The following is a 14,404-nucleotide window of genomic DNA, read 5'->3' as shown; positions in this document are numbered from 1 at the left end:
GACCATCGTAGCGACGTGAATCCATCTCTAAGAACTGCGACGTTGGAAAGCCATCATCGAGATCTGCAACCTGCGACGACAACCTGCGACGAAGGTCACTCGAGTAGGTAGGAGTAACTCCACACACTCTGATCAAGTTTTGATGGTCAGATACTCAGATCTGGAGTTTTAATATTTAGGTTCCCGCAATATTAATAGGAGGGATTAATAATTGGTTTCATCGAACTCAACTTCATATACCAATCTGCATATCCTGATGACCACCACCACCACCCTTCACTTCATTGGTTTCATCGAACTCAGCTTCATATACCTCCTGGGCTCTCTTTTCTTGCTGTAATGGTTGCATCTCTTCCTGCCTTGGAGGCTCAAAGGGTTCAACACCACAAGTACCCCACATGAGATTCTCATCTAAAAACCCAAACCCAGATGGAATTATTGGAGATGAGGAGATGGGTATGCTCTGATCAATAGAAGATCGACTAACAAAATCAAAAGAAACCTGCAAGTTTTGGCCTTTAACATTCCAAGCAAGATTGGGATTTTGGTATCATAGGAGGGATTAATAATTGTCATGGTTTCATGAAATGGAGTATGAATTTGAGTAGAAGCAGTATATACAAAAGATGGATGAGGAGGAGGAGGTGGTGGTGGTGGCAATGTGATAAAAAGTGAACTTGTGTTCATTGGTCCATCTCTCATCTGTGAATTTACTAAGAAAATTGAAGTGGGTTCTTGGTAGATATGAAGATTATTGCATGCATTGTTATTTTTATTGCTGGTAAACTGATGAGAAGGAAGGAGATTGTGAGTTTTTGGATCCAATCCTTGTGCAATCAGCTTTTTCTTAATGCATGAGTTCCAGAAATTCTTCACCTCATTATCTGTTCTTCCTGGTAGATGCTTAGCTATCTAGGCCCATCTGTGAAAAATAAATAAATTAAGGAACTTCATCTGATGAGAAATCGGAATTGCTGATAAATTTGATGGGTTGGGATTTTAAAGAATTTGATCACACAAACAAACCTGTTGCCTAGAATTCTATGAACATCAGTGATGGTTCTTTCTTCTAGTTCAGAAAAAGAACCCCTTTTCAGCTCTGGTCTTAGGTAGTTAATCCATCTTAGTCTGCAACTCTTTCCACACCTTGCAGCCTTGCAACCTCAAATCAATTAAACCCCTTAATTTATTAGAGCTAGCTAGAAGAAAATTATTAACTAACTAGATAGCTAGAGATGATCGAGAGGAGAAGTTTATTTCTCTAGTTCTGAGTTCTGACCTGCTTGTTTTGGAACAGATTTTTTTAGGGTTAATAGCAAATGACTGAGAGAAACGGTAAAAAATCGGAGAGAGCAAGCATAGAGGGAGAATAGATGTATACCTATACGATGGAGTTGTAGTTCACCAATGGGGATGGAGGCAACTTCACATTTGGATTTGCAGGTCAGCGATGGAGTTGCAGTTGCAGGTCAGCGATGGATTTACAGGCCAGCGATGGAGGCAACTTCACATTTGGGGAAGAAAACGGTAAAAGGGTTTGGGTTATAATCTTACATCAGGGCAAAGAAGGAATTTCCACTAAGTTTAAACAGCATATTAGACGAGGGCAAAGTTGGTATATAAAATGTATAAGTCAACACCATCCACTTACCATCAGCTGAGGGGGTATAGCTGTATAATTTGGAAACACAGGGGGTCGCGCTGTAATTTATACAAACCTCAGGGGGTGGCACTGTAATTTACCCTAATTCTAATTCCCTTCATATCCCATACCTTTGGTATTTACCCATAACACCTTTGGAAACTTCTAGTAAATTACAATTTTACCATTCCTACCTTTTTTCACACCTATAGCACCTTTGGAGAATTCTGGAAGTTTATACTTTTACACTATCTCTGACATAATCTCCGTTATTTGTCCACGTGTACTACTACACGTGAGGGGGGGATTATGTACAATACACCTGCAGACATTGCAGAACGCAAAACTTGCAGGAACATTGGTGCAAAACATAGAAGATCAGTTTTCTCCACCATTGCCATTGAGTATCCTTCGTTATTAGGTTGAGTTTACCGTAAGGGGGAGATTGAAGTATTGAAGAGTATTGAAGATATTTGGTTGTTGCCTATTTGAGGACTTTCAGTTGGGTTGATACAGTGTTTTTTCGCTGCCTAATTCAGCTCGTTTCCGCTACTTGCTGCTCTAGTTATTTAACTTCAAGACTTTATGTCATTATGACAATCTGAGATTCATCACTGGTTAGCTATTGAAGATCGTTAAAAGCTGCCTTTTTTTGGAAGAAATTCTAGTCCTGGTTTGCTACTCATGTCTGTCCAGGTTTTGAAGATCAATTATTTCAAGTTCTTGAAGGTTTATTTGGGAGCTACATTCATCTGTCAAGCTGGATTCTGCTGCAACTTAGTTTCTTCTCATTTTGTTCAAGTTGGGCATTAATACCTTGTATGCGCCAACTTGAAGGGGAGTGTTTGCATTATTATGGAGTTCTTTTTTTTCCTTTTAGTTCAAGCTGGATCTTCTTTCTTTACTTATTTGTATAATCCAGCTTGAGGGGGAGTGTTGAAGTACTGTTCACGTGAACAGTAAGCGGTGTGTTGAAATATTGTTCACGTGCCACTGTTCACGTGAACAATGATTTGGTTGATATGTGTATCTTATATTTTCCTAGTCCTAGTTGGAGTCCTAGTTTCTAATTATGTCAAGTCCTAATTCTACTGTGAGTTGTTAGTCTTAGTTTCAATTTAAGTTGTTAGTTCTAGTTCTTTTCCTATTCTAACTTGGAATCCTATCATGATTAGGAATCCTATCATGATTAGGAATTCCTAATCTGATTAGGAGTTCCCCTTTCTATTGTAATTTGATATTATAAATACAAGCATTATGAGGGAGACTGAGAAGTTTAACAGTTCTCCCCTCTTCCTCATCTTCTTCTCTTTCTCTCTTCTTCCTCCATTCTCGGTTCTGGTTTTCTTCATCTATACTCTCTAACAAACAATAACTTGAAAGTAAAACAATATAACTCAACATCAAACTCCTCTCTCTCATGACTTAACAATAACTATAACTGTTGAAGGATTAGTTTGGTTCCCTAACCAGTCCTATAATTGGTTCAGTTGGTTTGGTTCTCACTGTAATGTCTAGATTCATTGTACCTGCTGCTAGATAAGGTTGATGAGTCAGCCTTAGCTAAGCATGCCTTATTTGTAATTGTTATCCTTATTATAAATAAAGGCGGCCTTTGTCATATCTGACAAGCCATATCATTCTCTTTTCTCTTCTTTCTCAACTCGGTATCAAAGCCCAATCCACTTTGGGTTCAAACTTTTTTTTTTAACTAGGATTTTCGCTCAATCACCACTACCAAGGCTTCGGCCTCTCACCAGTGTTTACCATGGATGACTGAACATGTGTTAAGGCATGTCGCCCATGCTAAACACCACTAACCACTGACAATGAATATCACCACCACTACATCACCTGCCGCCGCCGGCCAATGTCTGCTTCTGCCTGGGGCTCCAAGCCCCTCGTCGACTCTAGTACCATCGCCTAGGTCGCCTGCCGCCCTGCTTAGGCCACCGCCTGGCCTCACCTGCTTCTGCCTCCTCTTCCCAGCCTTCACAGGCCCTCTGCCGACCTACAAAGGCCCTGCCGGCCTTTCTGCCGACCTGCCCAAGTGTCACCAGACTCCTGCTGCCTTGTGTTGACTTCCCTAGCACTATTTCGGGCACTGTATGCTTGCTGGCAGTCGCTAGATCATCTTATGTGACTTCTAATGAGGTATTTCCCATCCAACTTCTTGTGCTTATTTTCTTGGTGCTATGACGGAAGATTCTGTTACTTCCCTTGGTACTTGGAATGGTCCCTTGAATCTCCTTGGCACTCCACACCATTCTCTTCAGCCAAGACCCACCAAGTTGAATGGACTTAATTATCTCTCGTGGTCACACGCTTGTCTCCTTACCATTCGTGGTAATCATTTCTCGGAGTACATAACTGGTGACACCCCCTATGCCCACAGAGGCTTCTGCCAAGGAAAACTGGTGGGCAATGATGCCTTGATTATGTTTTTCTTGTTAAATTCCATGGAACCAGCCATCAGCCAAAGCTTTGTTCTAATGAATTCTGCGAAAGAACTATGGGACACTGTTTAACACACATATGGGCAGACTAGCAATTATGACCAAATTTATGAACTTCGGCCAAGTTCACGAAACTACTTAGAAGGGGTTGTCTCTCTCTGCCTATTACGCTGCCCTGAACACTTTATGGCAGCAACTGGACTTTTTTCATCCCATTCCCATGGCCTGCACTTCTGATGCTGGCAAATTCAAGAAGGAATGTTAAATGGAACGTGTTTATGACTTCCTTATTGGTCTTTGTACACTTCTCAACAGTCTCAACCCAGAGTATGACCAGATCCACGTCCAGGTGCTTAGCAGGGATACTTTCCCCACTCTCCTTCAACCCAGGTCTGAGGATTAAATATAGAAAGTTCTCACCTTATACATGCAAGGATGAAAACAAGCAGCAGTACCATGGTATGGTGGTTTCTGTTTTGATGCTGAACCAGAGTAGGAAGGGTGAGATATTATGATGGAAGTATGGAAGGAAAAGCTTTAACCTTAGGGTGGTTGTAGAATTGAATTAGTTTGGTGGTCAAAGACTAGCCATTAAGCACTTAAACCTATTATACTGTAGAAAAGACAAGCAGTATAATAAATTGCTTAAGAATGAGGGTGGCAGATTGTATACAGAAGTGCCAAGTCTTAACAAAAAAAGGCCACTCAGATGAGGGGGAGGGAGTGGATGCGGAGAAAATCTCTCACGTGGTGCAGTAGTTCAGGTTCAAGAGAGGAAACTTGCTCTCTGATGCACTGACAGAGGAGAAAACAAACCCAAAAGATTATAAAGACTATTTGGTAAATCATCCAAGATTTGACTATGAACCTGAGGGAAGACTAGTAAAGCTATCCTTAAGATCCACCAACAATTAGAACCTGAATGCACAACAAACAATACAATTTGAAAACAATCATAACTACAAGGAGAAAGAGAAACAGAAAACAAGGAAATATTATCTGTGAATTGCCACTACAATCAGTAGTATTTACCTTTTTTTTCCTTTTTGGGTGGGGGGAGGGAGGAGAGTGTTTTAAGTCCATTATCAAAACGAAGAGAAGTTAAAAATGTTGAGCTACTGCAGGCAGATTCCAACTGAAGTTAGAGAACTTGCAATATGTATGAAAGACTCACCCTAGCCACACAATTTCCCATTGAAGTTTGGAGCACTGGTCCCTCGAGATAGGAATGCAGCAGTACCCTGAAGGTATAGAATCCATCTTATTAACAATGTAAATTTACAACAGGAACAGAAAGTTAATTCTTATTCCAAAACTTAATAAATAAATAAGGGAACCAAAAAATCCATAGCACAATAGGAGGGAAACCAAAGATCGAGCTAGAAGAATCTGATGTATGTCCAACTACAGCTTTAATCAGGTATCAATTGATAAATAATCAAAAAGTATATCTAATTCCTCTTCTTCTTTTCTTTTTTTTTTTTGTGGGGGGTGGGGGGGGGGGAGGTTGTTGACTCCCCCAGTGAAGAAACGAATATTTATCTTTACAAAATATTTTACAGACATCGGGAACTCAAATTATCCATCTCCAACGACCATCACAATCATACATTCCCCACGTTGACCCTTGCTAAAATATAAAATAGAAAATGCCATTGTTCCACCTTATTCAGGTAATCCAGATGTCAAATGTTCTCACTGATTGTATACGATGAGTGAGTGCTTTGTGTTTTGTAATAAATGCCTAGTATTCTTCTTGGTGTCTAGGCCCATGGCCCCATATAAATTGCAATAATCTCATTTATATTCATTTAGTAGAAAAAAGGCTTCTGCACGGCCCAAGTATGAAGGGATTCCTCCACAGCCCTCTGGGCATTGTGCCATGTGGACAGCTATGTGATTATTCCAACTATTGGTATAGAGAACATAGTCTAGATAAGCCACATGTCAAATTTCAGCGTCTAATTCAATCAAATCCCCCTGTGGATTGGCATGCATCCCAGTGTATGTCCATGCATGCCTATCGGTACTCTGGCCATTACTCTGCACTCTCTCAACTCCTGAAATTTTCAAAGCTCTATTTGCCACTTTTGGCAAAATTCATTTGGCCTGAAATTTGAACTGTAAGCAATTGACCTTGGGGTCTACTTGCCCACAAATTTTTGGCTCTATCCAAACCGTCATGTAACAGATATTGGGGGTTTGGGACTGGGCAGGAAGCCCTTCATACGTGGGCCACGCAGGAACTAAGAGCTCTATTTTATAATAAAAGAAGCACAGCCTGGATCAATGGATTTCATTGAAACAACAAAAGTAAACAATGTCATCCAACAACAAGCATAACCTTATCCCAACTAAATGGGGTCGGCTACATGGATCCAATAGATGCTAAGACAGTAATGGAGGTAAGAGAGATAAGAAGAAGTAAAATGGAAAATAAGTAAAGGTAGAAGTCGAAGCAATAGTAAAAGCAGCATCCTAGGAATATCCCCTTACAAGCGGTCGGCTACGCGGGTCCTTGTTCTCCAAACAACTCTATCCGCAGTCATACTAGGATCGAGCCCTACCACATGCATATCCTTTCTTACCACTCCACCAATAGTCATCTTAAGCCTGCCCCTACCCCTTTTAGCTCCGTTAAGCTGAATCTGATCACTTTTCCTTACTGGTGCATCCATGGGTCTCTGTTGGACATGACCATACCACCGCAGGCGGCTCTCATGGAGCTTGTCTTGGATTGGTGCAACTCCCAAAACGGTTCTAATACAATCGTTCCTTACTCTATCTCTCCTGGTCTTGCTGCACATCCACCTCAACATCATCTCTACTACACTCATCTTATTTATATTATTCTTCTTAACTGCCCAACATTCCGCCCCATAAGTCGTAGCTGGTCTTATTACTGTCTTGTAGAATTTTCCTTTAAGCTTAACAGGCATGCGTCTGTCACATAACACTCTCAATGCACCTCTCCACTTCATCCATCCTACTTTAATTCTGTGGGAAACATCATCCTCTATATCACCCTCTTTGTTAATGAATGACCCCAGGTATCGTCCATCCACCGTTATAACCATAGTTTTGGAATATACAAAGCACAGAATTGATGAGTGTATCTGAGATTATTGTTTAGAAAAAATATATATATATTTCTAAACAAACAATGGTTGAGTTGATGCTACTGACCTCTTAAAAACAACTCGATTTCGTGGCACTCAGCACCCAAAATCTGCATAAATTTGAAGTAAATACACTAAAGGATGATCTTGAACACGAAAGCCCAACCAAATTGTTATATACCTACAAACCCAACTAAATAAATAGGTGAAAATTGAATGTTCTAAATTTCCATAAGAGACCATCACGAATTTGAAATAAGCATCTTTCACCAAACCCAGAAAAAAGGGAAATTGTACTAACAAAAAAAAGCGTTGAGGGCACCCGATTGCAAAATTTACAAGGCTTGTAATTTTCGAGTTTTAAGAGCTGAATAATTCAATCGTAATGGAGTCCATCCTTACCTTCAAATTGCAGTAATTTCTGGAAACTCTCCTTAACCCACACACACACACACACAAACACCTCAACTGAGATCAGGCGGCCTTTCTCAAAGCTTCCCGCAAACAAGACAAATGCAACAGAGCAGAGAAAGACAAAAATCAAAACTAGCGAATGAAGACCTCCATAGAATTACCATCTTCAACGAATGACATAATTGTAGTAGAAAACAATCCCAAGGAATTTAATTTAAAAAAAAAGGGGGGGTTAATTACCTTAGACGGGGATTCAACTCGTTTGAATTCGGTATATTCGTCTGTTTAACATGGAGGACTCCAAATTTTAACTGAAATTCGTACTCAGAAGTCCTGAGCAGAGATAATCTAGGCAAAGAAGACAATTTCGAACAATTAAAAAAGCAAGGCAAACAGGGAAAAGCATGTCCTTCGCCTTCCATGGCTTAAATTAATTTTAATTAATTGTAATTTAAACCTTTCATTAAATGATGTAATTACGTAAACCTCTTCGTCGTAATAATGATAGATAATGATTAACATTTTCTCCTACCCAATCAAAGAAAGCCACCTGTTACTGTACATCTGCATGCCTTTTGCGCGTTTAAGTACTGAAAATGCCTCTTTATTTAACCTGAATAATCGTAGGCAACCTCCCATCCTTGGGGTAAGGCAGTTGGAAAATAATCCTGTCCAATTTCCCAAAAGTGTGCAATGCTGCAGTTTGGGATGGAGATATCGACACTCGGTAGCTCGCACATCCAATGGTGCTGAGCTCGAGAAGGAAAAAAAAAGTTAATGAACTTGAACCGTTGGATGTCTGAGCTGCCAGGTATCGACATCTCCATCCTGAACTGTCGCACTGCACAATTTAGGGAATTGGAGAAGATTAAAATCCAAAGTTGTTAGGGGTGCAAGTATGGTGGAGCTGAGTGAGCCATAGAAGTTATGGTTCACCAAAAAAGGGGGTAGAGAATATTTGGATTTATTAACAAGAGTAAGCATCCATAATATTTTTTACAAATTTAGTAAAAAAAATGCACAATAATAATATGGTACGTGTTTAATATGATTCTTGTAAAAAATTGAGAATAAAAATGTTGGTATACATTCATTATGTTACAGGCATGTACATCACCTAATAAACAAAATAATAACATATAAAATGTAATTTTATTGAAACATTTTTTCACCTCTACTTCTTTCGTCTCTAATTTTTCCAATATATGGAAGTTAGTTTGGTGTTTGAAAATTCATCCCAAGTTTACAGTCCTTTTATTTTTTTTTTAAATTAATTGGGGTTGCATTAACTAAGACTAAATTACTAGTATATTTACACTTGAATAATCTGTGTATTCAATGTAAGAGTGAGACTAAGACGGATTGGCATTTATTTTTGTCTTGTTCATTTACGAAACATCTCTATGTTGCAGGGCCGTTGGGCATTCCAACAGAATACCTTTGTTCTTCTTCTTTGGTTCATTTAGTGTAAGATTTTGTGTCTAACTCTTTCCTTTCAAAATGATATTGTAATAGTGTTAACGGTGTTTGCTATTACTTCATACTTTGTCTGCCTAATCCGTAATAAAGTTATGTTCATCGGTTCAAAACCTTACCTTATTGGGTTTTGCAGACTATTTAGATTCTAGTTTGAGTTTCATACCTCCATAATCATCTCTGCCTTCCCGTTATTGTGAGGAGACCTATATGTCTTTAATTGAATATAACAAATGGGTGATAGACCAGTGGTTATCCGTGATGGAAGTTGGGACTATCCATAGGGGATGCAAGATGGGCACCGATATTATTTTATATCTGTCATATTTTTTTTTTTAAATACAATATATACGTATAAACTAATAAATGAGAGAGAGAGAATTTACACCAACGTGATTCTCTTGCTGCCTAACATTATATTAGCGGCACTAGGCACTAACTAATAAAGTCTAGATATTAATTCAAAAAAATTTTTTTTTTTTTTTGTACGAAAAGATTAATTGTAATTATTATTCCATCTCATCTAAAAAGTAACCACTCTTGGGAAGGTAAGATGATTATTCATCAATTATCCAGCAAATTGCATTGAAGAGAGAGAGATCATGCCTTCAAGGTAAAATAGTCAAATTAGAATTTATTTATTTTTGCGAGTTACAAGAAAGAATTACTATTCTTTTATTAATTAGTACATTTGTTGACTTATTTACGCAACATTCAAGTAGTCAACTATGTATTTTAAAAGATGACTAGACTCACTGGGTTTGTAGTGACTCGGATGAAAAGACTGAGTCTTATTTGACTCAGACGACTCATGACCTAGTCTAGTCATTTTTCAACATGGCCGAGTTTACATGACCCTTGACCAGGTTTTGCAGAATTTTGACTCGACTCGAGTAACTCGGTCGAGTCAAACCCTGGTTTTCCAACTATGAAAAATCTGAGACCACATATACTTTCATGTATTAAACACGAATTTTTTTTTATGGGTTGAGCCTAAGCCTGCACTACTTATGATAGGGACTAGAATTGGGTTTTCAGCCTACGAGCTGGGCCAAAATTGAGATATTCATGACCGGGGTTGGGTTGAGCTAGACCTATGCTGAAGTCTTGGTCTAAGCCCGGCCTGGCATATACACACACACATACATGCATACATACATAAAATATAATTATGGAAAAAAACAGGGGCATCGAGGGCCAACATGACCTTGCCTAACGAGGATCAATCAGAGCCATAATGGGCTGTGCTAAACCCAGTGTGGTTGGGCTTGGGCTGAGATATCTCAACTCGGCCTCAGATTGGGCTAAGTCTAGGATGAGTTCATAGGGTTGGGTTGGGATTTTTAAAAACCCAGCCAGATTGCACGCCTAACTTGAAGTTTAACAACATCTTTGCTCATAAACATAATATATTCCACTATTCACGAGGCTCATTAATTTTTTGATGAAAACACACAGAAAATACGCGTTAAGTAGTAGGAAAATGTACGTGGTGGTTATATTGCCTGGCTTTAGCTAGGCCTTGTACAAACCTGACCGGATCAGTATTTTTACAGTAGTAAGTAACACTAGGAGCCATATCTACAATAAAGAGAAGGTCCACGAGCACATCCCAAGGCCATGGTTTAGTAGTTGGAGAAGGCAACATCTCGGTGATAAGTGGATTAGAAACCCATATTTCCTTCACATCGATACCCATACCCTTAGCATATATTAACCCCTTTTTTATACAAAGCATATCAGGTTCCAAGTCATTAGTGGGAGTTAGTTGACCTGCATCAAAAAACAAAACTCTTCCACGAAGTATAATGCTAAAAGCCCAACCTGCTGTTGTCAATCCAGAACTATTGTGTCCTGCACAAATTAAAATAGGGAATTCAAGCATAGGAAACTGGTTAGTAGGGTGAGGGCCATAGTCATCAGGAGGGGAGGGAGATTCACAGTGGGGGGGGGGGGTAGTGGTTGGGGTCAATTGTAGATATGAAATCCATTTATTTACAGCATGCAAGACCCCGTGGGGCTCAGGCCTGGATGAAGAAGATATCACCCGATTTCTAGTATTCCAGATAAAATAACAAGTTACAATAAACACACTAAAAAACCATTGCAAAGATTGTTTCCCTAAACCAAATTTAAACCGGAAGGTAGTACACATGTCCAAGACTAGAGAACTTAAGATGTTCAATGCGGAGGCCTAATGGTCCAGCAGCCCAAATATGTTTGGCCCAATCGCAAGACAAAAGGAGATGCCATGGTGATTCGACACAGTTGCCACAAAAAACGCAGGAGGGTTCAATCTGGATCCATTTCGAAAGAGTATCCTTGGTAGGGAGTCCTGCATTAAGCAAACGCTAGAAAAAAACTTTAAACTTTGGATGGATTGTGAGTTTCCAAAAGAAATTCCACCAAGATTTAAGCAGAGGGTTGGGGTTGAGAGCATGAGAATTAATCAAATTTGCAGCCAATTTGGTGGTGAATGCTCCAGTTTTGGAACCGACACACCACCAATAATCAGGTGAGTCAGAGACATTAATCAACCGAATTGTCGAGTAAACTGAATCAGGCAGCCATTGTGTCAAAAGATCTTGATTCCAATTTGAGTGGGAAATAAAATCAGCAGTCATAGTAGAGAAGCAAGAAGATGTCAAAGGTAAAAGAGAAATCGAGGAGAGAGCATGGGGTATCGAAGGTACCCATTTCTCAGTCCAAAAAAACGTCGATCTACCATCCCTACCCTTCTAATAATCATATTGTTAATTATTTCAGCCACACTACTGATACTGTTCTAGGTCCATGACCCCTTGCGGAGCCTAGTTCTAGGATCAAAGAAAGAGAGCTTGGGGAAATACTTAGCTTTAAGAATCTTGGCCCACAGGGAGGAGTGGTCAGTCAATAACCTCCAGGCCAATTTGGTAAGAAGGGCCTTGTTATGAGTTTCAGCTCGGCGGAAGCCAAGCCCCCCCCAGCAGATTTAGGTCTACAACATTTGTCCCAGGAAACCAAGGCAGTTTTCTTAGTTTGATCAGTCCCATCCCCTAGCCAAAATTGTTGGCAGATCGAATCAATAGATTGACAGGTTTTCCGTGGGAACAGAAAACAATGCATCAGGTAAGCCGGGGTAGATGCCAAAACTGATTGTAACAAGACACCTCTGCCAGCAAAGGAAAGAAGATTTGCTTTCCAAAGTGATAATTTACGTTGTACTCGAGACACAATACCACCCAGCTCCTTAACCTTGGATCTGCAATGAAATAAATTAGTTCCCAGATAACAACATCTCTTGCCATTCCCTTAATCCCCAAAGATGAGCAGAGTAATTGTTTAGTTTCCTTAGGGACATTTCTGCTAAAATGAACCCCACTCTTTTGGAGATTGATCTCCTGTCCTGACAGGTCAGAAAATAAGTCAAGAACAACCTTAACTGTAATCAAGTTTGTGGACAATGATATGCCTAAGAGTATAACGATAAATAAATGGGGAAGGGTTTGCTACTCGGTCGTATGGCCCTTACACCAACTCATGGGCCAATGAGTGTAGCAAAGGAGCACCAAGAGGAGTTGGTCGATAATTTCTCCCCCATTGTGTGTGGGCGTAGGGCACGGAACACAACTATGACATACGCCAACAATCCCATGTGTTTCTCTCTCTCATCCATCTCCCCATGTGTAAAGACATCTTTGCCCTTTGTTTTAGGGAGGAGAGAGATCGACACAGAGAGCATTGGCATAGGCCATTCTCTCAAACAAAGAACCATTTCCCATAAATTTATAGGAATAGCTGCTATAAGCCGAGCATAGAAGGTACACTACCACCTTGTCACTCTCTTCCACATCATTGCATGAAATGACCTCTTTAAACCCTCGTTTCTTTCACATTGTTGCGCTCCCTTAGGGAATCCTTTCCCTAAATTTATTTGTGGGAAGGAGTTTGTTGTCAAGCTGTGCGGCCCCTACACCAGCATAGGCCAATGGGAGGCGCATGGACCTTTATCAGCTCTATTTCTTGGGCAGGTCCATTCCTCAAGTTCCTTTAATAGAGGGGGTAGAAATGACCATCCTACCCATGCCTGGGTGGGGTCACCCCCTCTATTAGAGGAACTTGGGGAAATGGAGCGTGCAAAATGGAGTGAATAAAAATACGAGGCGCACATGGGAGAGGGTATTTTTATCTGCTCCATTTCCCCAAGTTCCTCTAATAGAAGGGGGTGGACCCCAACTGGGCAGTGTGTCCGGGCAGAGGTAGGGTGGTCATTTCTGCCTTCTCTATTAGAGGAACTTGGAGAAATGGACCTGCCTAGGAAATGGAGCAGATAAAGGTCTGGGAAGAGGCAGGCTTCGCTGCCAGATCTTTATTGCCTCCAATTCCTAACCGACCCAGTTCCCCAGTTCCTCTAACAAGGGGGGCTGAAATGATCACCCTACCCCTGCCCAAACACTCTGCCCGGATGGGGTCCACCACCCCCTATTAGAGGAAATGGGGAAGATAATTTTTCCATTCAGTGCCCCATGTGAAAGGGTGGAGGGGTGCCGCCGGATGGGATAAGCTAAAAGGGAACAGACCCGGTGAAATCCAAGGCTTTAAAGCCATGTTAGTATTTCTTCAGTTTGCTTTCCTTTAATGCTGCAATTCTCTTTCTTTCTAGGTTTCCTTAGCTACGGTGTTCATTTTCTTGAATTCTCACGCGGTTGGGGTAATCATCTGCTGTTCATATCCTCTCTTTCTATCTCGTTCTCGCTCTTTGGGAGCTGCAGATGTTATTACCAATTCCAACGGGGGCTTGGAGTGATCGAGAAAAGCACAGACAATGTCCCTCTCGATCTCCACACCACCTGGAGAACTTTCTTCGTGTCTGAACTCGATCGGTCATGGGAGGTCGTTGAGAGGGCCCCAACGTTGTCCTCCGTCATAGCCGACGAACAATTGAAGGTTTTAGCCGATAGGCTCCATAGGCCAGGCAGGAACTGGAGATTCTCCAACCAGACGAGAAGAATGGAATATAAATACAGACGCATCGGGTAATTTGGGTGAGAGGCAGTGGGGTGGGAAATTTCATGGGGACTCGGCTGGAAAGGGTTCTCGAAAGATCTTTAAGAATAAGGAGCACAGACGAAGTTTTGGTTTCCGGAAATTCATACGGGTTGAATTCAGGACAGGGACAGGGCACATTGGGTGCAGATGGAAGAGAGGAGATTCGTACAAGCAATGGAAGTTATAGCAGGGCCAATGGTCGCTCCAATGCCAGTGGATTTTTGTGGAAATCGAGAACATCTCATACTGGAGAAGAATATGATTTGAGC

At 40.7% G+C, this 14,404-nt stretch overlaps 1 protein-coding gene across 3 annotated transcripts in view; it reads right to left on the bottom strand.

Annotated features, from left to right (window-relative positions):
* The window catches only part of LOC122651286 (thioredoxin H9-like), a 39,383-nt gene extending 31,396 nt beyond the window's left edge, over positions 1-7,987 (bottom strand). Inside the window, exons 1-2 of one of the 3 annotated variants that reach the window (XM_043844622.1) lie at positions 7,872-7,987; positions 5,273-5,339 (exon numbers count right to left, since the gene is read on the bottom strand). In XM_043844622.1, coding sequence (XP_043700557.1) covers positions 5,273-5,293 — 21 coding nt within the window. In that variant the 5' untranslated portion in view covers positions 5,294-5,339; positions 7,872-7,987. Of the gene's footprint in view, positions 1-5,272; positions 5,340-7,619; positions 7,669-7,871 lie in introns of those variants that run through there. The other 2 variants (XM_043844620.1, XM_043844621.1) reach the window with 2 other exon arrangements.
* Between the last annotated feature and the right edge of the window lie 6,417 nt (positions 7,988-14,404).

Source organism: Telopea speciosissima, chromosome 2 (assembly GCF_018873765.1).
Source record: "Telopea speciosissima isolate NSW1024214 ecotype Mountain lineage chromosome 2, Tspe_v1, whole genome shotgun sequence".
NCBI lineage: Eukaryota > Viridiplantae > Streptophyta > Magnoliopsida > Proteales > Proteaceae > Telopea > Telopea speciosissima.
This window is presented reverse-complemented; position numbering and strand designations above follow the sequence as displayed.